The sequence below is a fragment of the Myodes glareolus genome, chromosome 23 (assembly GCF_982192425.1).
Source record: "Myodes glareolus chromosome 23, mMyoGla1.1, whole genome shotgun sequence".
NCBI lineage: Eukaryota > Metazoa > Chordata > Mammalia > Rodentia > Cricetidae > Myodes > Myodes glareolus.
The window spans coordinates 49633769-49657654 of NC_142048.1; the positions used below are offsets into that span (position 1 = coordinate 49633769).

General features: G+C 42.6%; 1 protein-coding gene across 3 annotated transcripts; it reads left to right on the forward strand.

Moving 5' to 3' along the window:
• Positions 1 to 3823: 3823 nt before the first annotated feature.
• On the forward strand, positions 3824 to 22806 carry Ckap2 (cytoskeleton associated protein 2). Of its 3 annotated transcripts, none has more exons than XM_048456297.3 (9): positions 3824 to 3978; positions 9939 to 10020; positions 11611 to 11683; positions 11772 to 12565; positions 13485 to 13692; positions 14545 to 14715; positions 15722 to 15791; positions 21299 to 21548; positions 22314 to 22806. In XM_048456297.3, exons 1-9 carry the CDS (start codon positions 3870 to 3872, stop codon positions 22564 to 22566), a joined length of 2010 nt encoding a protein of 669 aa, XP_048312254.3. In that variant the 5' UTR covers positions 3824 to 3869; the 3' UTR covers positions 22567 to 22806. The 3 variants fall into 3 exon arrangements, with proteins under 3 accessions (XP_048312254.3, XP_048312255.2, XP_048312258.2); XM_048456298.3 differs by lacking the exon at positions 3824 to 3978 and adding an exon at positions 4094 to 4245; XM_048456301.3 differs by lacking the exons at positions 3824 to 3978; positions 9939 to 10020 and adding an exon at positions 4101 to 4245.
• Positions 22807 to 23886: the final 1080 nt, after the last annotated feature.

Genomic DNA, 23886 nt, shown 5'->3' on the forward strand with positions numbered 1-23886 from the left:
CGTTTTATGGGGCTGCAAGTCAGTTCCCCTGCAGTCTCAGTGATAGATACCTGCTAAGATTGGCATGTTGATCTTAGGCTTCCTGCATCCTGGCAGCCCACTGGTGCTTCATGTCAACTTTCCTGCCTGGAGTTTCTCTGCCCACCTGAGACTTTTAGGTCTTCAACCTTCAGTGTGTCTGGGCGTTTTGCCTACCTGAAGGTCTGTGCTGAGATCCGTACCTGTTACCCAGGTAGAGCAAAAGGTTGGTTTTGTGGTTTGTTTGTTTGTTTTTATATAGTTTTTTCTTCAAAGCAGGCACGGCAGTGCACACCTGTAATCCTAACACTTGGGGGACAGAGGAAAGAAGAATGCTCCAGGTGAGCCTGGACTCCATAGTGAGACCCTAAAATCACACAAGCAGCAGCAACAACAAAATACCACACAGGAGCAAGGAAGGACAGAAAGAAGGAAGGGGAGGGAAGGAAAGGGAGAGGAGAAGAAAGGAAGGGAGGGGAGAGGAAGGGAAGGGAAGGAAGGGAGGGGAGGGGAGGGGAGGGAAGGGAAGGGAAGGAAGGATCTCTCCTTTTTTAACCTTTCTATGGTTGTTAAGCTTCTACTTAAGTATTTTGAGCTGGACAGCAACCATAATCACTGACTGCTCTTCCAAAGAACCCAGGTTCAATTCCCAACTCCCACAAGGCACTCACAACTGTCTGTAACCCCATTTCCAGGGGATTCAAAGCCTCCTTCTGGCCTTTGAGGGCACCAAACATGCATTTGATGCAACAGATACATATGCAGGTAAAGCACCCATGCAAATAAAAAAATATTTTTTATAAAAGAGATTTTTGTCAAACAGCACTTTTCTGTATTTTCTTCTGTTTTAGTTTCCTTTCTTACACTCAGTATGTTTCCTCTTGAGGCTGTCGGTTCTTGTTTAATGTAAAGCTGAGGTAAAGATCAAAGTTTGCCTTTTGCATGTTGAAATTCAGTTACCACGACTGTTTATTGAACAGTTGTTTTTGGAAACTGTAAACATCAATCGGCCAGCCAGCCTGTTTATAGCTCTGAAATAGTTGTGCTCCCTTGTTGTCTTTGTGTCATTCCGTCTCAGTCATCGTGGTCTTATAAGTCTTGAAAACACACAGTCCCTGCCCCGCTTGGGGCTATTTCACAGTTGTCTTGCCTTCTCTAGGTCCTTCACATTTCGTGTTAATCTTTAGAATAACACAGGGTCTCCTGACCCAAGCGCATACTGTAGTTGTTCATTTAGTTCCTGTCATTTCTCTCTGCTATGCTCTCCACTGAACATTTGTGCCAGAGCCGCCTACTTTCTGAATTTAGTGAGATTTCTTTCAGTACCAACCTTGCCAGGTCTCCGCCATGTCCTCTCTCTCTCTCTCTCTCTCTCTCTCTCTCTCTCTCTCCTTTCTTTCTCAGCTGTCCTCCTTTTGTCCTTAGGACCAACCCACCCTGCCCTCCCACAAGCACGGTACCTGTTTCATGCACCCACAGGAGAAGCTGATCAACCATATCATATGTGTACAGTTTATAGACAGCTGTGTTGACGGTGACCTGTTCTGAAAGAAGTCTTCTTTGACCTTTTAGAAAAGAGTCTGTCTTGCCTCCCAACACTGTGGAATGGCTGTGTGTGTGTGTGTGTGTGTGTGTGTGTGTGTGTTTGTTTAAAAACAAGCTGCTCTTTGTGTAGCGTTGAGCCCTCGTGGGCTTTCCCCCATCCACTTTGGCATGTCTGAATGAGAGCAAGGAGGGGTGGATGGGAGAGTTTGGAAGGAGTAAAGGGAAGGGAGAATGATGTGGTCTTGTTAAAATCTCTAAAAAGGAACGAAAAAAGAAACGCTGTTCTTGGGGTGGGCATATCTGGAATTAGGGAGAAACTGTCATGTTGGGGAACGGCAGTCTCAAGGCTTTCTTACTATCCCGGTGTATTGACATCTCCATGGTTCTTTTGTTCTGGGTTTGTTTTAACCACAGACACTTTTTTTTTAAAAAAAGCTATTAAGGTGAGCTTCACAGTACTGTGGAGTAAGCCTTCTTACATGCCCAGCTGCTTAGGTTTTAGCTGATTCCAGACATAGTCAAGTTGACAACCAAGACTAGCTATCGGACCAATGGAACTTTAGCAATCAGCCATATTGTGGTGAGTGTGTAAATAGCAGCCATATTGTGGTGAGTGTGTAAATAGCAGCCATATTGTGGTGAGCATGTAAATAGCAATGGTGTCTTTAAAAGTGAGAGCTGCTCAGCTCTTGCTGCTCCCAAAGTTGGTAAAGCTGCACTTAAACAGGATATTTCCAAAGGAAAAGAAAGCTACAGAAGTGCCAGGGCTGCCGCTCAATGGCAAAGCACTTGAAAAAGTCTCTGAGTTCCGTCCCTAGCACTGAATAAATAAATAAATAGCTGGGCAGTAGTGGCACACGTCTTTAGTCCCAGCACTTGGGGGGCAGAGGCAGGTGGATCTCTGTGAGATCGAGGCCAGCCTGGTCTACAAGAGCTAGTTCCAGGACAGGCTTCAAAGCTACAGAGAAACCCTGTCTTAAAACAACAAAAAGAAACAAATAAAAAATAAACACACTAACAAAATACCTGAGAGGTGAAAAGAAAGGGAGAAAATAGGAGAAAAGCTGACCACACCTCTGGAAAGAGACTGTGTTCGCCAAGTCTCCTTATCAGGAATTCACTGACCACCTAGTGAAAACCCACACCAGAGTCTCTGTTCAGAGGACCCAGGCTCCAGCTGTGGCTACCACATAAGGGTTTTTATACAAGAAAAAAATAAAAGTGAATCAAGTCTGTTAAAAAAAAAAAAAAGCTGACCACAGCTGAGAGCTAGTTGGGGAGACCCTCTGGCCTGAGTAATAGGAAAATAGCGTTCTCCCTCAAATGAAACAAGGCCTCCAACGTGGCATCGGTTGTCCCAGCATCTGGGGGGAGCTGGCAAGAGATAGCTATTTAGTAAGCTAAAGATAGCCCAAGATCGATTGTAGCTGGGCCCTGGACCCGCAGCATTCCAACCTCTCCACAATAAAAAGTTCCAGTTTTGAAGATGTAGCCTCTTTCTGGGGAGATATTTCACACACGTCATCTTCCTGAGGGCTGGGATTACAGATGTGAACCACCACTGCCCGACTGTCTGGGTTTTATATAGGTGACATGTTTACTCGACGGGAGTGAAAGATTATAGCAAGACGCCTAAATAAACAAACATAGAGAAAACTGTCCAGCAAGCGTTACTTTATCTTCACAGGGGATTATATACTGCCTCGGAGGAACGGAGAGTTACAGCCTTTTTTTTTTCTGTCTCCTTGTTGCAGTTCACAAATGCATGAAAAGGACTGGGTATACACTCGTACTTAGTCTTAGCACTCAGGAGGCCAGGGAAGATTGAGAGTTCTAGGCCAGTACATTGCAAGACTTTCAGTTAAATAGTAACAGCTCAAAGGTCGATCTCAATTAAAGACTTTGTTTGCAAGTTGTGCAAACATGGACACCTAACATCTGAGCTCATCCCGCTTGAGATGAACCCACTTGAGTTACGCAGTTCGAGAGAGCATTTGGGAATTATGTACTCCTCCGGGAAGTTTCCAGCTGCGTCCTCGATGAGAGCACCAGCAGCCGTCTGGCTGTGTCTGAAGACTTGTCCTGACTTGTCCACCCTAGTCCTGTTAGATCCTGAGGATTCAACGAGCCCGCTCCGCCTCCTTCGTCCATCCAGCTGGAAGAGCATCGTTTGATTTTTTGAAAACTCTCGCCAGGCTGCCAACCCTAAAGACTCCCGGGCGGGCCCGCCCCTCGTCTAGGCCCCGCCCCCTCCCGCTCATTGGTCCGTTCAATCCACGCCGGCGCCGAGGCGCGCGCATTAAGAGATGGCAGAGTCCAGGAAACGCTTCCCAGGCCGGTCTGGGAAGAACATTTTGCCGGTGCCCCGGGACCTGCAGCTGCCCCCGACCAAGAGAGACCAGCCGGCTTTCAGAGGTGAGCGGCGGCGCCTCACGTCCTCCGGAGAGCCTACCCCGCGTCTCGGTGCATACCGCCCAGGGCAGCGGTTTTCGCGCGGTGGTCCGGGGTGGGGGGGCGGGGCCGCAGGGACCCCCGACTGCGCCTGCGCGCTGGTTCGCCTGGCTCTCAGCGCCGAAGGCGAGGCTGGGGCTGTTGCCTGACGTCCCGGACCTTTTGAAAAACTGGAGTTGAATGGGTCTGCGGCAGTAACACGGAAAGCGTTTCCTCACCCAATTTAACTCTGTAAGTTGGTCAGAAACCTTGGAGACTAGTACCTTCTTTCTTGTAGACTGGCTTTCAGGAGCTGTGTGTCGAAGTGGTGTTCTGTCGGCAGTGTCTGTCCGTCCATCTGTCTGGTACTTTTGAGGATGGACCTCGGTTGCTCCATAGCCTTAGTCCAGACTCTAGACAGCAGAGAATGTGTTCTTACTCAGGGCAGTTGTAAACGTCAGGCTGACTAGGTTTTGTCTGCTAGACACAAGCTAGAGTCCTCAGAGAGGAGACAACCTACATTGAGAAATGCATCCATAAAGTCAGGCTGTAGGCAGGTCTGTATTGCATCTTCTCTCTTTCTTCTTTCTTGATTGATTGATTAGATTTTGGCCTGCATGAATGTCAGTGTGAGGGTGTTGGATCCCCCTGGAACAGGAATTACAGTGTAACAGTGTGAGCTGGCACGTGGGTGCTGGGAATTGAACCCGGGTCCTCTGGACGAGCAGCCAGTTCTCTTAACCGCTGAACCAGTCCCTTAAATCTATCTGTCTCTTTTTTTGGAGGGGAGGGCGGAACTCGCTCTGTAGGTAGAGCAGGCTGGTCTCTAATTTACAGAGATTAAAAGCGTGCGCATCCACCGCCCCCGGGGATCTTCTTTATTGCTTCTTTCTTAAGTGATTGATGGGGGAGGGCCCAGCCCATTGTGGGCGGAGCTACCCCTGGGCTGTTGGTCTTGGGCGCTGTAAAAATGCAGGCAAAGCAAGCCAGTAAGCAACTTTCCTCCTTGGCCTCCAAATTCCTGCCCGTAACTGCTTTTGAGGATGAATTGTTCTATGGAATTGTTAATAAAACGGATTCTTTCTTCCCCAACTTGCTTTTCAGTGTTTAATCACAGCAATAGTCACCCTGTGACAGCACCTTTTATGGTAATTTCTGATTAATGGTATAATTTCTCTAAGTTGAGAAATTTCCTATTATATAAAAATAATTTGTTTTCCCGGGGAGGAGTCATTCCACACACTTATGACTAATTAAGGTGCTCTATAGTAGCATTTGTTTTATTCTGGCTAGTGCCCAAGGAAGACCCAGCCTTGAATAGAAGATTTAATAGTATATTAAAATTACTTTAGACTAGTGCATTTTACACACGCGGTTGTCCTTCCATGACTTTTGTGTCCCAGCGCCAGGTTACACTTTGAACAGTGTAAACAGATACAGGAGAGTGTACATCTGTACACTTGGGTAGGCGGGAGATTGACACAGCAAAGATAATTTCCAGAATTAATTAAGTATACTGGTGTTATTCTTTCCTGAATAAATTGTTAGCCGGGGTCAGTGTTCCCCCAATGGGACTCTTAAAAATCTTTTATGAAGCTCAAGTTTAAAATTCTGTGTGGTAGGTCTGTCTGTTTTCACCTGAGAGCATAGCCATCTGTAAGGGATGTGGTTCCATCACAGTCTCTACAGAGAGGCAGGAAACTGACTCAGGAATTCAGAGTTCCAGGTCCAAAGGCCTAATACAGCGGCTCCCAACCTGTGGGTCGTGACCCCTTTGGGGTGACACATCAGATATCCTACATATCAGATATTTATATTACGATTCATGAGAGTGGCAAGGTTAGTTATGAAGCAGCAATGGGATAATTTCATGGTTGGTGGTCACCATGACCTGGGGCAAGGTGAGTTCCTGAGCCTGCCGTGTAAGTGTGTTGTAAATCTGACCCAGTTCACTCGGGCATTTAATTCTCCATAATCAGTTGGTTTTTTAAATGTACCTGATTTTGAGGAGTATTTTATATTAGACGAATTTTAAGTTTGCTTTTAAACTTGTTTTGAGTTACCTTCTTTAGGGATTGCCTTTGACAGCATACACAGAAGATTGTGCTGGGAGATGTAAATTGGGCTCCCCATCTCATCTTATTTCTGTAAATGAATTACGTTTGTACTTAGTGAGACTACAAACACAATTCTGGGCGCATGAAGGACGTTTGTTACTTTTTTATCTTTCATTTTATTTTATTTTATTTTATTTTGAGACAGGGTGTCCCTACATAGCCCTGGCTGGCCTGGAACTCACTCTGCAGACCACGCTGGCCTGGAACCACAGAGCTCTACCTGTCTCTGCCTCCACAGTGCTGGGACTACAGGTGTGCACCTCCCACCCATGTAATCACTTGTAAGGTGACTGATCACTAATATTTCGTTTTTCAAGACAGGGTTTCTCTGTAGCTTTTGGAGCCTGTCCTAGAACTAGCTCTTGTAGACCAGGCTGGCCTTGAACTCACAGAGATCCACCTGCCTCTGCCTCCCAAGTGCTGGGATAAAAGCGTGCGCCACCACTGCCCACTCGTTCACTAATTTTTATGCCCAAAATTACCTTTGTTTTAACAGTTTACAATGAATTAGCAACTCTCAACAACATTAGGATTTTATAAACTAAGGTAGTTTATCCCTGGTAAAATTTCTGAGGCTTAAAAATGACATTTTTTTTTTAAATTGAAACGATTTTCATTCCAAAATACACTTTATACACTAAATACAGTCCATGGAGAAAGTGGGAACCTATTTATCCTAGATAGTGTAGTTTTAAATAAATCTAGATCATTTTAACAGATCTTTTATATTCAGTAGCTCATTTATTCACAAAAGTACAATTATAGTCTAAGTCAATTTTACCGAGCTTATATATTCAGTCGCTCATTTTGTCATAACAGTGGAATTATAGCAGAGACCAGGAAGATTGGTCGCCATCAGGAGACAGAAGAATAAAAGGTGTACAATTAATTCTTACCACAGCTCTGCATGACTCAGTTTCTCCAGATAGTTAAAGCTTAAAGAAGTTAAGACACAAAGTGACAAGTGACGAGACACCTTTAAGGCAGCTGTTGTCAACATGCATAGACCATTATGTGCACGGGATTAGATCCTTTTAGCTGTTAAGTCCGTAAGTCCTGTGTGACATGTTCAGGCCTCACTGAGAAAGTTCAGTCTCACCCTGAACTAGAGATCGCAATAACCTTGAATAAGAACATTCTGTGTAAACAAGAACAAACAAGTTGTGGATAGAGTTTTAGCAAACCATTTTTTTTTTTTTTCAGTCCTGGAAATATCCAGCTATCTTAAGCGTTACTTTTAAATCACCTTGACTGGACAGTTTTAAAATTTGAATACCAAGCTGAGTGTGGTGGCTCACACCTTTAATTCCAGTTCTTGGGGAGGTAGAGGCGGGCTGATCTCTGAGTTCAGAAAGTTGCAGGCCAGCCAGGGCTACACAGAAAAACCCCATCTCAAAAACCAACAAGCAAATAATTAAATACCGTGAGACATAACCATAGCAAATTTGTCATTTGCTGTAAGAAGTTTTCCCTAGAAGGGGTGCTGTGCCCCTCCTCCCCTTAGTTTTTCCCAGTCTCCATACCCTATCTCCAGAAACCTTGAAGCCTCATGACATTAGCTGCTTACAGCTAGCTGGGAGGAATGCCTCACCCAGGTTAGGGCGCAGTGACTCTCCTCCTGGAGCAAACACTGGCTAACATCTAACCAGTCCAGCTGTGTGATTATAAGTGGGCACAGCTGGGGTTCTCTCTGAAGATGGCAGGTGTTTAGCCAAAACACCTGCAACATCATCTCTTTTTTTTTTTTTTGGCTTTTCAAGACAGGGTCTCTGTAGCTTTGGAGCCTGTCCTGGAGCTTGCTCTGTAGACCAGGCTGGCCTCAAACTCTGAGATCCGAACTCAGAGATCTGCCTGCCTCTGCCTCCCGAGTGCTGGGATTAAAGGCGTGTGCCACCACCGCCCGGCAACATCATCTTAATAAAGAAGTTGAATACAAATTACACACATTGGGTAATGCCCTAAGTTAATACACCTGTGAACAACCTGTTGCACCGTTAGGCCCTGTAAGTGTCCAGGCAAACTGAATGAAAAAAGGAAATAAAAAGGGAAGGAAAGGACTTGCGGACTGCTCCTAGGTGAGGCGGAGGAGGAAGCTGATTGTAGGATGTGGGAAAGACCCTAGTCAGAAGCCCGGATGTTGGGAGAGTGCGGGGTGGATGTGGACGGGCTGAGCTGGGGGGAGGAGGGAGCCAGGGGCAGCAGCCAGGAGGCCAGAGGTACTAGAGAGGAAGGGTAACCATAATATCTGGATTATATAGGGAAGAGCAGCCCAGCCCTGAACTGGAGAGGTCAGGGTATGCCAGCCATACCCTGTAACAGGTAGAGACTGAAGGATGCTGGGAGACCTTGTCTTATTAGCATGTGGAACTTTAGGTTCATGTTTATATCATCTAACAGAATTTAGCTGTGAGAGCCCTGTTAAATCTGTGCTGCTGGAGTTACTGCGAAAAGATTTTAGACGGCGGGTCTCTCTATCCTTCCCTTGTATAAGTTTTCCATTAGCTGTTTTTATTATAGGCATCTTTATACCGTGAGATAACAATAGGAGCCCCTGCTAGAACTAGTTTACCTCTTTCCTATTCTCAAGCACACAGTGGCTTCTTCCACAGTGTAAGGTAAGGGAACCCCAGGAACAGAAAGACTCCTTGGGAAGAGCAAGCATGTGGACTCAGCATACCTTGTCTCCAGGCTCCCTCAGAGAGGCACAATTTAGAGTTCCTCTGGCCCAGAGAAACTAGCTGTGCACTCTGGCCACCACCCTGACGTGGGCCCTGGTCTCCCTGGTGGCAGGAAGGTGAGGGGATCTCCTGTGGCTCAAGAGGTTCCAGCAGCCACTCTAGCCCAGCCCACAGAGGGCTCAGTGGAGACTGTATGGCCCACTCATGACCTGCTAGGGAAGCCAGAACCATTTGCTTGTTCTGAACAGGATTCCAAACTCCTTCTGCATATGGAAGGAGCCCAAGTCTTAACTGGACCTTTTGTGGGGAAAGAGTGGGGAGAGAGAGATCTTGGGCCAGTAGCTCCGATCTGGGGCTTCAGGAGTGAAAGTGGGTTTGCAGTCTAATTTATCAGGCTCAACCCAGCTGAGCAGGCAGCTAATTTTCTCAAAGAAAGTTCTTCCTACCTGGCCCCCACCCAGGTAGGGATCTCTGCAACCTACCAGAGACAGACAAAAACTGACCATGAGGCTCCTACCACGTTCATCCCAAGGTTACAACAATCCTTCACCGTTTGTTTCTTTGTTTTTTTGAGACAGGGTTTCTCCTGGTAGCTTTGGAGCCTGTCCTGTAGATCAGGCTGGCCTTGAATTTAGAGATCTGCCTGCCTCTGCCTCCTAGTACTGGGATTAAAAGCTTGTAGCATTGCCTAGCTCTCTCCATTGTTTCTTCTTAATGGAAAGCCTGTCTGTCAGCTTCACTAGAAAACTTGTTGTGCCCTCCTTACCCCACAGGGGACTTAGTGGTTGTGACCCTACTGTGCCCACCTTGAGCAGCCTGTTAGAGGACTGTCCTTTGTTATGGGACTAGAGCCAAAAGGCTGGTCAATCCATCCTGGCAGCTTAAATCTTACTTCTAACCTGCCTGGTTAGCCTCACTTACCTGTGGGGTGTTCGTGGGGGCAGTGCTGGCTTCACTAAATTCTTTGTGTGATTTAATGTCTCCTAAGCAAATGCGTTAGGGCCTCCTTTATAACATCTGTTCTATGCCCCTGAATTACTTTCCCATCAGTACAGACAATACTGTCTCAATTTTCCAAATAAAATAACCTTTAATTCAACCATATTTGATGTTTTAACTAAAGTTGACTTTGTTACTCCTTCCTCTTTAGAACAAAGAAAACAAAAACTCAAGGAATATCTGTTAATACGAAAAACAATGTTTCCATACAAACAGGAAAATCAGATATCCAGGTGAGGCCAAGTTTAATTCAATTCTGAAACATTACATTAGAGTTGTCCACTAAGAACCTAACATGTACCATGTTTGTAATTTTTACTTTCCTACTAACCATATTTAACTTTAAAAACACAAAATGAATTTTAATAGCACCTAATACAGTTAAGATTCCAGATACTGTTTGAACATGTGGTATTTAAAAGCATTAAGAGGAATGGAAGTGTATTTCAGTGGTAGAATGCTTGCCACCAAAAGCACCACAGAAGGAAAAGCACTGTGGCATTTAACTTCCTCTTTTGGTGTCAGGAGATCTGTGGATATTACCACTTCAGACACCTCAGTCTGTGCCTGTGGCTACTTTATGTGGGTGGTGCACTGGATCTTCTTTTTCTATGTGTGTTCAAACTCTTAAAGGGGAACAATTAAGCTCCTCTTTGATTGTTTTGTTTTTACTGGGCTATATACTCCCACTCCCCTTCCACTTTTAAATTTTTTTCTGTGTGTATATTCACCTGCTCATCCACTTGTGCAGGTGCATGCCAGATGCAGTACACATGCAGGCCACAGTAAACCTTCAGGCATGTACAGTGCCTATACATCACACTGAGGTAGGCGGGCTTGGTGACAAGCAGCTGCATCTGCTGGGCCATCTCACTGGTCCAGGAGAAAACTACGTATGTGTATATGCAGAGATGCTGACGTCGGAGCTGTGCTGTGCTGTAAAAGTCAGTGTTTGGTTTTGAAGGTCTGCATTCGAAACACCTTAGCCTCAAACTTGAATTCCTTCTGTCCCCAAGTACAGATCGTAGGTTGGTACCACTGCAGCGGTGGTGGGTAGTTTCATGTGTCTTTTAGGCTACAATGGCCAGTTGTTTGGTCAAACCGCCTATATGCTGCAGTAAAAGACTCTTTTAAGGCAGGTGTAGTGGCACACGCCTGTAATCCCAGCACTCAGAGGCAGAGCTAGCTCTGTGAATTGAGGGCCAGCCTAGTCTACAGAGTGAGTTCCAGGACAGTCATGAATACACAGAGAAAGCCTGTCTCAAAAAACAAAAACAAAGCAGAAGAAGTGGAAAATCTTTTAGGTGTGACTAATATTTGAATCGATGACTTGGAGGACAGCAGGTGGCCCTCCGCGTAGGTGGACTTCATCCAATAAAAAAGCAGAGTTTGGGGATGATAATCTTACACTGATGTTATTAGTTTCATTAGTTCTAAAATATCAGATTTTGTCAGTTCTATCAAATAATATGTTTCTCCACATTTTAGCATACTCTAAATTTGTGAATCTGTTGTAGAATTACTGGAATGTCTAGTTGACAATATTCTATTTCCTATCTTGATATTATGCACAGTTGCATAATATCATTTTGCTAAAGCATTGTCAGATACTATGATAGTCTGTAGCTAAAAAAAAAAGTTGGGCTAAAACTTTAAACCCATCTTGTTTTCATTAACTACACAAATATTAATTCACTTCTTGCCTCTATTTAAGATTTAAAAAATGGGACCTTGAATGTAGCTCAGTGTTAGAGCATTTGCTTAGCTTGTACACACAATCTCTCTTCCCTTCCCTAAAAGTGAATCTCCTTTTAAACGAATAGAGATCAGCAGATGATGACATCGGAAGGTCCAGTCCAAGGAGGGAAGAAAGTTCTGAAACTCAAAACTGAAATGGTAAGATATGTGTCTAGCACACAGACCTTTCCTGTGTTCTTTATGAAGAAACAAGTTCTGGAATATTAACTTCTCTTTACCTTTGAAGGCTGATAAAGAAAATATTGACAACACAGTTGAAAAGAACTGCATTCCCTTAAAAGCTAATGAAGTCACCACTTCAGAAAAACACAACTTGAAGGATAATATTCAAGCTGTCCGAGCTCAGACTATGACATCAGACCAGGCGTGCCAACTTAAAGACAATAAAAAGGTGCAAGCGACTGCAGAGAAGCCCAGACAGGACGCTAACATGCCTAAAAAGCGAGTGCTTGGCTATTACCACGGTCAGGTTGTGCAGTCTAAGATTAACTCATTTAGAAAGCTCGCGAATGTCAAAGGAGAGAGTCCTGCAGCCACCAAAAAACTTCCCGCTACCGTGTCGAAAGCCTCAAAGGCTCAGTCTGCGCCTGGAAACGCTGTCAGTATAAGAGCCTCAAATGTGACTGCTGCCACCAAGTTTGTAAACACCAAGTCTGTGAGCACTACATCAAAGAACACGCTTGTGAGACCACCTATTAGAAGCCTCCAGAGTAATACCCAGGGCACTGGGAAACAGGGTCCCAGCAGGCCCCTGGCCAATGTTACAGTCAGAAAGGAGCCTCTTGTAAAAGACTCACTGCCATCAGAACGGGTTGTATCTGTTGTCGATACCCGTCCTCAGGACACAAAAAGAGATAAGGCACCATCAAGAAGCATAGCATCTGAAGGTGTAGCCAGGACTAATTTGTCTAATTCCAGACTGATAGAAAAGTCGAAAGCTATTGACCAGCGCAGGTACTCAGTAGCAGGAGCAGCTGTCCATAGGTCAGTTCAGCCCAGAGAAACCACAGAAGACAGAAAGTAAGTAGATGAAATTCACTTTGTCTTCTCAATTTTCAATAGAATACCACTTGTGAATTTGGCTTGTAATTTCCTTGAATGTATAGAATTTCTTTAATTGATTATTTTCTGCCACACAGGCAGCTTTATGTAAGGAGTAATAAGTGCAAAAATTTGTGTGTTTAAGTGTAGTTTGCTGGTTGCTTTTTGATCTCAGCTGAATGCTAATAGCAGGTGAGAGATACCAGTACATTCTTCAGTTCTTTATTTTAGAATGTTTATTATTATTATTCTTTCACACATTACATCCTGACAGCAGTCCCCGCTCCCTCCACTCCTCCCAATTCCTCTCCCCACCTCCACGCTCCCTCCAGAAAAGAGCAGGCTTCCCAGGGTCGTGTATGAGAGGGCATTGAATCCCCTGGAACTGGAGTTACAGGCTGTTGTGAGCCTCCTGATGTTGGTGTGAGGAACCAAACCTGTGTCCCCTGCAAGAACAGGAAGCACTCTTGATCTCTCAGCCATCTCCCCAGCTCCCATTCTTGGATTCTGTGAACGTATATTTGATCTTGCTATGTTTAGGAGTTCACCTCTGCAAACAAATACATTGTATGTTCCACCAGTTTAGAACTATGTGTAGACTTAAAAGTTTTCTTGATTTGTGTATGGGTGTTTTGCATACATGTGTGTCTATGCACCATGTGTGTTCCTGGTGCCCATAGAGACCAGAAGAATGTGTCAGAGCCCCTGGAACTAGAGTTACAAATGGTTGTGAACCGCCATGTGGGTGCTGGGAATCACACCAGGGCTCTCTGGAAGAGCAGCAGGTGCTGTGGAGCCATCTCTCCAGCCCCAGATTTGAAATAGATTTACCTACTTTGGTTTGCAGGATGCCATCATTAAAATCAAAGTAATGTTTGTATCCTGCTTCTGCTCGTAGAACTCGGATGACTGAGTCGAGAACTGGCAAAGGGAAAGAGCTTAAAAGGCCTCCTAACGTAATAGCTAATCAGTCTGAGCCACAAGGACAAAACAAAAACCCAGCCGGGTCCTTTTGGGCTACCATGGCAGAAGAAGATGAACAGAGATTATTTACTGAGAAAGTAAACAAAACAATTTCGGAATGCCTGAACCTGATTAATAAGAAGGTAGGGTCCATTTTTTTTTTTAAAGTGTGAATGACTGTTTTACCTGTGCGAGTGAATGAATGTCCATCTGTGTGCATGGTGCCTGCAGAGGCTAGAAGAGGGTGTCAGATGCCCTGGAACCCAGTTACAGATAATTGTGAGCCACCATGTGGGTGCTAGGGAACTGAACCCAGGTCCCCTGGCAGAGCAGCCAGTGTTCTTAACCTCAGCACTATCTCTCCAGCCTTCTAAGGTAGGGTCTTTATTTTTGTGCATTTTTTAATTTAGAATTTTTTTTTGTTTTTTTTTTTGAGAACATGATTGCATTTTAATAAATAATTTATGTACAAACTAGTATCAAAACAAAGAAAATACAAAACACACAGTATTTCATTTGACATACATGATACAGACTCACTTACATGAGGTTATAAGAAAGACACTCATTATTGAAACTAAAATGAAACAGCATGATGATTTAAAAATATTTAATATTTAATAAATAGTACTTAATATTATAAGTACTATTTATGTTAATTTAGAATTTTTAAAAAGATTTATTTATTATTATTGTTTATGTACTTAAATGAGTTTATGTGTGTCACATGTATGCAGGTGCCAGCGGAGGCTAGAGAGTGCTGGATCCCTTGGATCTGGAGGCTCTAGTCAGCTGTGAGCTGCTCAACACGGGTGCTAGGGTGCGAGGAACCAGCTCAGGTTCTCCGGTGTAGCATCATCAAGTGCTCTTGGCTGCTGTGCTATGTGTCCAACTTCCTCTGTCAACTTTTTACATTGCTCACTGCTCTTGATGATAGTCAGATTATCAGTGGTTTATAGTTTGTAGCTCACATATTTTATTTCTTGGTATTTTAGGGATGCCCAAAAGAAGAAATTTTAGACACATTGAATGACCTGATCAGTAATATTCCAGATGCCAAAAAACTTGTTAAATATTGGATATGTCTTGTACGTTTGGAGCCAATCACAAGTCCTATTGAAAATATTATCTCAATCTATGAGAAGGCCATTCTGGCAGGGGCTCAGGTAAGGTCAGATTTTACTGCTCTTCGGTTTCACAGTGTAACAATTCAAAGTTATTCTGGAGCACATCATAGTGTAACTTGATAAGATTGTGATTTCCTATGTAGTAGTGAATATTTAAAGACCAAAAAAGGGCCTGGGAATATAGGTCAGTAGTAGAGCATGGAGACAGGGCTCAGTGTGCAGCGGCAGGAGCGGTGACGGCTCCAAGGGTCACTTTATGCGTGATTTCAACCTTGTCAAACTTTTCATTTGTGTCCCAAGGGTTATAAGACTTTAGAAAATAGATATAAGCTGAGCTGTACGTTTAATGAAACCGAATATTTTAGCACTAAATATCCTCCTGTGCATTTCCCATGATGACCAGAAGGGACATTCCACAGTCATGGCGCCGGCAGCAGTGATGTAAAAGTGAAAGCCGGGCTACGGACAGAAACTGTCGAGGTCAGAGGTGACACTGGTGAGAGCTGGGAAACCAGGATCAAAACTGGCCACGAAGTTGAAAACAACTGATTATTCCAGAGCTGAGTTCTGAAACCAGGACTAGGGGCCAGGGCTGCCTTTACAGTCGTGGGAAGAGCTGCTGCTGCCCGGCAGAGAGTTAAATTTGAACATGTGGAATACGCTGGGTTGACCAACTTAAGATACTCAGAGATGAATTTAATAGTGTGAGACGAAGAATAAGCAGGACTCTGCCGGCTTTGAGAGCTTTTAGACAGTACTGAGCAGACGGTATCTGCCATTGTTCCTTGATTTTGTTCTGTCAAGCAAGCATTATTAGTTAGCAAAATCCTACAAATTAGGGAATTTTTTTCCTTTTAATCATAAAATTCTGTCCTTTAAGTTCATTTTTCTTCCCCTAAGTTGAAAAAAAACAACCATTTTCAATCTTAACAACAAATGTTTTAAAATTGGAAAAATTTTCAGTATGTCTAATATTTTCTGTTTATATGACCTTATTTTTGACCATGTAAACTTACTTCTTTTTAAAAACATTTTTAAATTTAAGCCTATTGAAGAGATGCGCCAGACAATCATAGACATTCTAACAATGAAGAGTCAAGAAAAAGTTAATGTGGGTAAGTTTTCCTTCACGTGAATTTTAACTTTGCTAAAATCTACTGATTTGGTTTTCCTTTTATCTTATTTAGGTTTTTAAAAGTGAGGTCTTCTCCATGTTCTCCTACAGAACTTTTAAATTCAGTAGATCTCTTTAGGGCTGGTGACACTGTGACCTAATCACCAACACAACTGCTTTTTTTTTTCCTGATGCTGTTTGATGAGATAATCTCTAAAGACCTGTTACCCTATTAAGTTCTATGATCTGTTCTGTATATACTAGAAAGTGTATATATTTATAAAGCTTCAAAGTTGTAAAAGAAATTAATACACATATTCAGAAAGGAAAGCAAATTCATTCAGAACACTGTTCCTAGGCACAGTAGTCAGTGCCTGTATTCCCAGTGTTAGGGGAGGCTGAGACTGGAGGATTACATGTTTGAAGCTTGATTATATAATAAAAGACACAAACAGCAGCAGCATTAATTTAACGTTCAGAACTCTTACGTCAAGAGCAAAGCTTGAAATAAAGGCAGTGACCTTACTGAACTCTAAATAAGTGTGTTGTGTAAGTTTCTGATTATATGCAAGATTACAGAAGATCCTGTTGATTGGGGTTCATACGTGAATGACATAGTAATGTAATGCTGTGTGCTGTGTCAGTTTGAACAGATCATATTTCTATTGGAATAGTTAGTGTCGACTGGGGAACTGTTAACATGTCCAGGGGAACATATGGGACATAGCTATATCCTGGTGTTGCAAATCAGATTTAATGAAAAGACTTCAGAAGGATATATTACCTAAGTAAACAAGAAGTAAGCAACTTCCAAAACTCTAGAAATGACAGAGACATCTCGCTGCCTGGACAGTGACCCAAAGTTCCTCTGTATCGTTGGGGCATCCATTTTTGGCCTTCAGGCCCATAATATCCAGCAGACATTTCCATGAAGCAGGAACTTTTAAAGACAGTTCAGTCACTATCTGCTGTGTCCTGCAGAATGTCTTGCAGACTCCTTCATGAATCAGGAACCCCGAAAGATCATCTCACCTTTAGGCAAGTTCAGTAGTCCTCTCTCTGTGGGTTCTCTGTGTCCAGTTTATACAACAGTCCAGGCAAGAACAGTTTCTTGCCCAAATGGCTAACCAACTCCATAAGGAGCCTCTTCGATGCCCTTCTTCCTCTTGAAGTAGATTGGTGCTGCCAGAAGCAGATGTGTCTCATTGTCATGAAAAGTCCTAAGTTATTAAAACATTAAATGCCATGTTCTGTAGTCTTTGAAAGATATGAAGAATGTCTCTCTGAAATATATCTATGCACATCTAGAAAATCAAACTAACATTACTACAAGCTTGACTATTATCGATGATTATCCATTAACAACCTTTATTTCCTAATTATACATTACATTTTTAAATGAACTACATAATCACAATACCTTAATCAAGGGCAGAAATATATATACATATAACAAAATTGACCTTAAAATCCATACCAATGAAATTATTTATATCTATATCATTTCTTTTAGATTTTCCAATGTTGTGGATTACTGGTTTTTGAAATATGACCTAATGATTTTCTGGATTTCTTCAATGTTTGTTATTATGTTACCCCTTTTGTGTCTGATTTTGTTAATTTGGAGATTGTTTCTCTGCCTTTTGGTTAATTTGGATAAGGGTTTGTCTGTCTTGTTGATTTTCTCAAGTAATCAGTTCTTTGTTTCTTTGATTCTTCCTATTGTTCTCTTTCTATTTTATTAGTTTCAGCCCTCAGTTTGATTATTTCCTGCCATCTACTCCTTTTGGGTGTGTTTGCTTCTTTTTGTTCTAGAACTTTCAGGTGTGCTGATAAGTTGCTAGTGTGAGATCTCTCCAAATCCTGTATGTAGGCACTTAGTGCTATGAGCTTCCCTCTTATCACTGCTTTCATTCTGTCCCATAAGTTTGGGTATGTTGTGTATTCATTTTCATTCCATTCCAGGAAGTCTTTAATTTCATTTCTTCCTTGCCCCACCCAGTGGTGTTTCAGTAGGGAGTTGTTCAGTTTCCATGAGTTCATTGGCTATCTGTAGTTTCTGTTGAAGTCCAACATTAATACATGTTGGTCTGATAAGATACAGGGAATTATTTCAATTTTTTCTGTGTTTGTGACTGAGTATGTGGTCAATTTTGGAGAACATTCAATGAGGTGCTTTTGTGTTTGGGTGAAATGTTCTATAGATATCTATTAGATTTATTTATAATATCTATTCCGTTATTTCTCTGTAGTTTCTATTTGGATGACTTGTCCATTGGTGAGAGTGGGGTGTTGAAGTCTCCTACTATTTTTGTTTGTTTGTTTTTTGTTTTTCGAGACAGGGTTTCTCTGTGGCTTTGGAGCTTGTCCTGGAACTAGCTCTTGTAGATTAGTCTGGCCTTGAACTCACAGAGATCCTCCTGCCTCGGCCTCCCAAGTGCTGGGATTAAAGGCGCATGCCACCACTGCCCAGCTGAAGTCTCCCACTATTAATATGTGGGTTCAATGTATGGTTTAAGCTTTATTACTATTTCTTTTACAAATGTGAGTGCCCATGCATTTAGGGCATAGCTGTTCAAAATTGAGACATCATCTTTGATAAGTATGAAATGTCCTTCTCCATCTCTTCTGATTAATTTTGTTTTGAAGTCTGTTTTGTTAGATATTTGCATAGCTACACTAACTTGCTTCTTAGGTCTGTTTGATTGGAAAATCTTTTTCCAACCCTTTACTCAGAGGTAATGTTTGTCTTTGTTGTTGAGGTGTGTTTATTGTATGCAGCAGGATGGCTCCTGTTTCTGTATCCATTCTGTAAGCTTGTGTCTTTTTATTGGTCAGTTGAGTCCATTGATATTGAGAGATATTAATGGCCACTGATTGTTCCTGTTATTATGTTGTTGTTGTTGTTGGTGGTTTTGTGTGTGTGTGTGTATGTCCCTTATTTGGATTTCGTTGGTGTGGGATTATCTATTGCCTGTGTTTTCCTGGGTGTAGTTAACTTCCTTGGTTTGGAGTTTTTCTTCTTGTACCTTCTATAGGGCTAGATTTGTAGATAGATATATTTAAATTTGACTTTTTCATGAAATATCTTATTTTCTCCATCTATAGTGATTGAAAGTTTTGCTGGGAATAGCAGTCTGGGCTGGCGTCTGTAGTCTGCCTAAACTACCTGGCCAGTGACCCCCTGACCCCACTTCTGGGCACCAGCAAATCACTTTCGCTTTCTTCTTCTTTTTTTTTTTTTTAAATTTACTTTCTTTATTAAACACATATTTGGTTATAAACATGGGAAGGAACCGACCCACTTTTCTCCACACCCAGTGCATTCAGGCCTACGTTTATGGTTGTAGTGTAGATATCAAGCACATAGAGATTAAAAGTACAAATGTGGTTTCAGCCAAGGAAAGTCGTTTTCAGTCTTATAGGTTAAAGTCCTCAAGCACCAGAAATAGGAAGACAGCAATTGAAACCGGAGGCCAGTTAAGCTCTGAAGGACTTGGTTGTTTTCGTGTAGGTTTTTTGGGCTCAGGTAGTGATGTGAGATGACGGCGTCCTCTTTTGTATCCCGGGCTGGCCTGGAACTCACTGTGTAGACAGGTTGAACTCCTGGGTATGACTGACCAACTTCTGCCTCCCGAGTGTCGTAGGCTTGTGACTTGTGCCTGAGTGTGTTCAGCTACTTCACTTCTGGAAACAGTACATGGATTTGGTTACATGGAGAATTTATTGCTATAGTCTCCTGGTAAGAGTCTGCAGTACATCTGTTTAACCCCTTCTGGGCGAAGTCAGGTGTAATTCTAGTAGGTCTGCCTTTATATGTTACTTTTTTTCCTTGCAGCTTTTAATATTTGTTCTGTATGTTTAGTGTTTTGACTGTTATGTGTTGCAGAGATTTTCTTTTCTGATCTAACCTATCTCATGTTCTGTAAACTTCTTGAACCTTTATAGGCATGCTCTTTAAGTTGGGGAAATTTTCTTCTATGATTTTGTTAAATATGTTTTCTGTGCCTATGTGCTGGGACTCTTCTATTCCTATTATTCTTAGGTTTGGTCTTTCACAGTGTCCCAGGGTTTCTGATGTTTTGTGTTAGGAGTTTTTTATGTCTAACATTTTCTTTGCCGATGAATCTATTTCTTCTCTCACACCTTCAGTGCCTGAGATTCTCTGGTCTGCTTTCTCTTGTATTCTTTTGATAGTTCCTGCTTTCTTACCCAGATTTTCCATTTCTAGAATCCTCTAAGTTTGTGATCTTTATTGCTTTTATTTTGATTTTCAGGTCTTGAATAGTTTCCTTCCCTGCTTTTTTTTTTTGCATTCTTTAAGGGATTTATTGATTTCCTCCTATTCTTTGGATGTCTTTTCCTCAATTTTTTAAAGGGAGTTTTTCATTTCCTCTTTAAAGATCTTTATCATAAAGTTGTTTTTAAGGTCATATTTTTGTGTTTTAAGAATATTCAGGTCTTATCTGGGTGGTGGTACCACGCTCCTTTAATCCCAGCACTTGGGAGGCAGAGGCAGGCAGATCTCTGTGAGTTCGAGGCCAGCCTGGTCTATAGAGCAAGGTCCAGGACAGCCAGGGCTGTTACACAAAAAACCCTGTCTTGCTGTCATAGGATAGATGGGCTCTGGTAGTGACACACTGCCATGGCTGTCGCTGATTATATTCTTACACTGGAGTCGAGGAATCTGGTTTTGAGATGATTTTAAGTCTAGATCCTAATTTCTGAGTTTGTCTTTGTTGGACGGGTGTTTCACTCCTTGCTTTCTGTTTCCTCTTTGGTCTTCTAGTCTTTGTGGCCTGTATTTCTGGTGGCTGGCACGACCTCTGATCTAGTAGGGAGTCTCTGTCCAGGTTGGGAGCTGGCCTTTGGTGCAGCAGTGGGTCTCTGTTCTTCTGACTATTGGTATGGCCTCTTTTTCTGACTGCTGTGGTCTCCGCCTGAGCTGCTGAAGTCTGCTCCTCAGGTTGGTGTGGTCTGTTCTTCCAGCTGGTGTGGGCTATACCTGGACAGATGAAGTCTGCTAGAATTGGGAGGGTTAACCTGCTTTCTTGTATTTTCCAGGACCACCACCCATGGGTGACACCATTCCCTATGGGATGGGCCCAACCACATCAGACATTAATAAGAAAATTCCCCACAGGCTTGTCCACAGACCAATCTTGGGTGGACATTTTCTCAATTCAAATTCCCTCTTCTCAAATGACTCTAGCCTGTGTCAAGTAGACGTAAAAGTAGCAAGTCCATTCCTTTTTATAGGTGACAACCACCCTTTGTTCTTACTTCACTTATGAAATTTACTAGTTAGTTATTCTTCAACTGTGTCATGCATGACCCATAACCTTAAGAAATGGGATAATTTCATTCTTAAATTTGTATTGCACAAAGGATATTAAATAATTATTAATCCTTTGGCAGCAGTCTACATAGGGAAAGTAATGACTAGGAGATGCAGTTTGGATCTGTTATTTTGAAATTTCAAGTTTAAATCTTCAAATTTTTCTGTAGGAGAAAATACTGAGGAGGCACATGAAACCCAGGGGCATAGCCAGGAAGTAAACACTGCCGACACAAGCGTCCCTCTAGAGCCAGGAGATCCAGGAGCGGAAAGTGAGAGTCAGAGGAATGTTCAAGTTTGTGAGAACAGCCAAGACCAAGAAGCAAAGGATCCAACCAACGATTTTATAACCCCTGATTCAAAAACTGAAGCAGGCTGCCTAATTAAATATAACGTATCTTCTACACCATGCTTGCAAAGGTAAATGTTTAAAATGTAATGTGATTTGTTTTCATAAAGAATGCTAATGCTAAGGGTCAGATCCAGAGCCCTGATTGTGGTGGCTCACGTGTGCAGTCACAGCACTGGGAAGATGGAGGCAGTTAGGTCGCTGTGGATTGAAGTCCAGTCTAGACTACCCTGTTTCAGACAAAACACAACAAGAAAAGAAATTATCAAAGAAGTAGAAGGTCATTGAGACATTTCGTCTTTTGGTTACTGTCTTGGCTTTGTTTTTTCCTACATGGTGCTACTTTGCAAAAGCTAGAGCTGATTTTTCCACCACGGCCATCTGTCCCATCCTCAGCTTTCCCCAGACATTTGTTTTAAGGATTTAGTTTTATGTATATGGGTGTTTGGCCTGTATATGTATCTTTGCACCATGTGCATGTAATACCCACAGAAGCCAGAAGAGGGTGTTGGAGTCCCCTGGAACTAACTTTAGACAGTTAATAAGGTGCCTGCCTTGTTATGCTGGGATTTGAACCTGGGCCCTTCCCTCCAAGCATTTTCAAAGTGAAGACTTTTTTGGTTTACATTTATCACTGTATTATTAGTAGCTGTAGTGCTTGGAGCTGAGAAGTCGGGCTTTTTTACAGCTACTCAGGTGTCCACATGATGCAGATGCTTCTGGGAACTTGTGTCACCTCTCCCTGTCTGTGAGACATAGAAGTACACTACGGAAAAAGTGTAAGATAAACACTTGAACATGTTTCTGAATTTATGAAATAATTTTGTGTTTTTCAGTATGAAGAAGATGCAACATGGTAAAAATTCCACATTTAAAGAGCTAAAGTTTCTCACACCGGTGAGGCGTTCACGCCGCATTCAGGAGAAGACTTCGCAATTGCCGGACATGTTAAAAGACCACGACCCTTCCGTGTCCTCCCTGGAACAGCTGTCTGATTTGGGGGAGGATGCTTTTGTTTGCCGCCCTAATGCAGCATTGTACCCACTGTTCTCTGAGACTAACCTAGTGGGACAGAAACCATGCTCCTGAGGAAGGAGGGTTGTGTTATTCTGTTGTGGTTTCTCGTATGCAGGTCTGAAGCTGTCCATGTACGATACAGTGAACTTCCTAAGCTTGTTTATTGTTTTTAAAATAGGTTTGCTTCTTCACTTCACTACTTACTTACAGTAATGAAACATAATCAGAAAACGTACTTTATTTAAATTTATATTTTACATTGACTTTTTACCTAATATGTTTATAATAAATATCTATATAATGTTCTAATGACATTTTATTTATTGATTGACTTAGTTAATGCTGGAACTGACTTTAAGACCCTATGTACTATGGGACTACAGTCTGCTGCGATATGCATTTATTTCAACAACTACATTATGTGGGTTCAGAGTAAGGTCCCAATCTAGCACTGCCCTAACAAGGCGAGGCCGTAGATCCAATCCTTAGCACTGCAGGAAAAATTCTTCAGCCACAATAACCGGATTTAAACTTTGCCTTTGAAATACACTGCTGAATTTGCATTACTCTGTGTGTGTGCGCGCACGTGTGTGTGTATGTGTGTGTGTAATACCTGACAGAAACAAAGGAGAGTTTATTCTTACTGTTTCAGAGTGCAGTCCACCAGGCCGAGGAAGGCATGGTAGACGAATGAGCCTGTCCGTTGCAGAGGGTGGAGGGTACAGCTTACACAGTGGTGGGTAAGCTGAGGGCAGGTGTAACCTTCACAGGCTCTCTAGGTACCTGCTCACCAGCCTTCCAAACAGTGCCTGAGGCTGGAGATCAGGCATTCTAAATCTTACTAGGGATCATTCAGATTCAAACTGGGTGATGCCTGGGGACAAAAGCTTCACGCATGCTAAGCATGTACTGTATGGATGAGCCACACGCTCAGCCCCTGTTCTTGCCCTCTGATGTTTAACCTCTGCATCTAGACTTGGGTCTCCCCCACAGCTGGTTCACACCACTCCCACCTTTCACAGGGCAGTTTGTTTTGTTTTGGTTTGGTTTGGTTTTTTTATGAGATTTATCTTTATGTGCATAAATGTTTTGTCTGCTATATATCTATGTACCACATGAGTGCAGAAGCCAGATGAAGGTGTGGCCCTCCTGGGACGGGAGTAACAGATAGGTTGTGAGCTGCCATGCGGGACTTGGGAATTGAATCTATGTCTGTCCTTTTCCGGCATTTTCAAAATCAAGACATTTTTGGTTGTCAAGGTAGTGGTTCACACATTTAATCCCAACATAGGTGGCAGGTGTGTGATTTCCAGGCCAGTCTGGTCTTCATAGGGAAACCCTATTTCAGAAAGTAAAATGATGAGAAGATAGGGTTGTGTGCATCCTGCTGTC

What these genes read in the sequence shown, in the direction of transcription:
- Ckap2 (XM_048456297.3), top strand. Translation starts at nt 3,870, where the DNA reads ATGGCAGAGTCCAGGAAACGCTTCCCAGGCCGGTCTGGGAAGAACATT. An exon ending in TGAAACTCAAAACTGAAATG is followed by an intron (nt 11,684 to 11,771) that starts GTAAGATATGTG and finishes TTACCTTTGAAG; the next exon opens with GCTGATAAAGAAAATATTGA. An exon ending in GAAACCACAGAAGACAGAAA is followed by an intron (nt 12,566 to 13,484) that starts GTAAGTAGATGA and finishes TTCTGCTCGTAG; the next exon opens with AACTCGGATGACTGAGTCGA.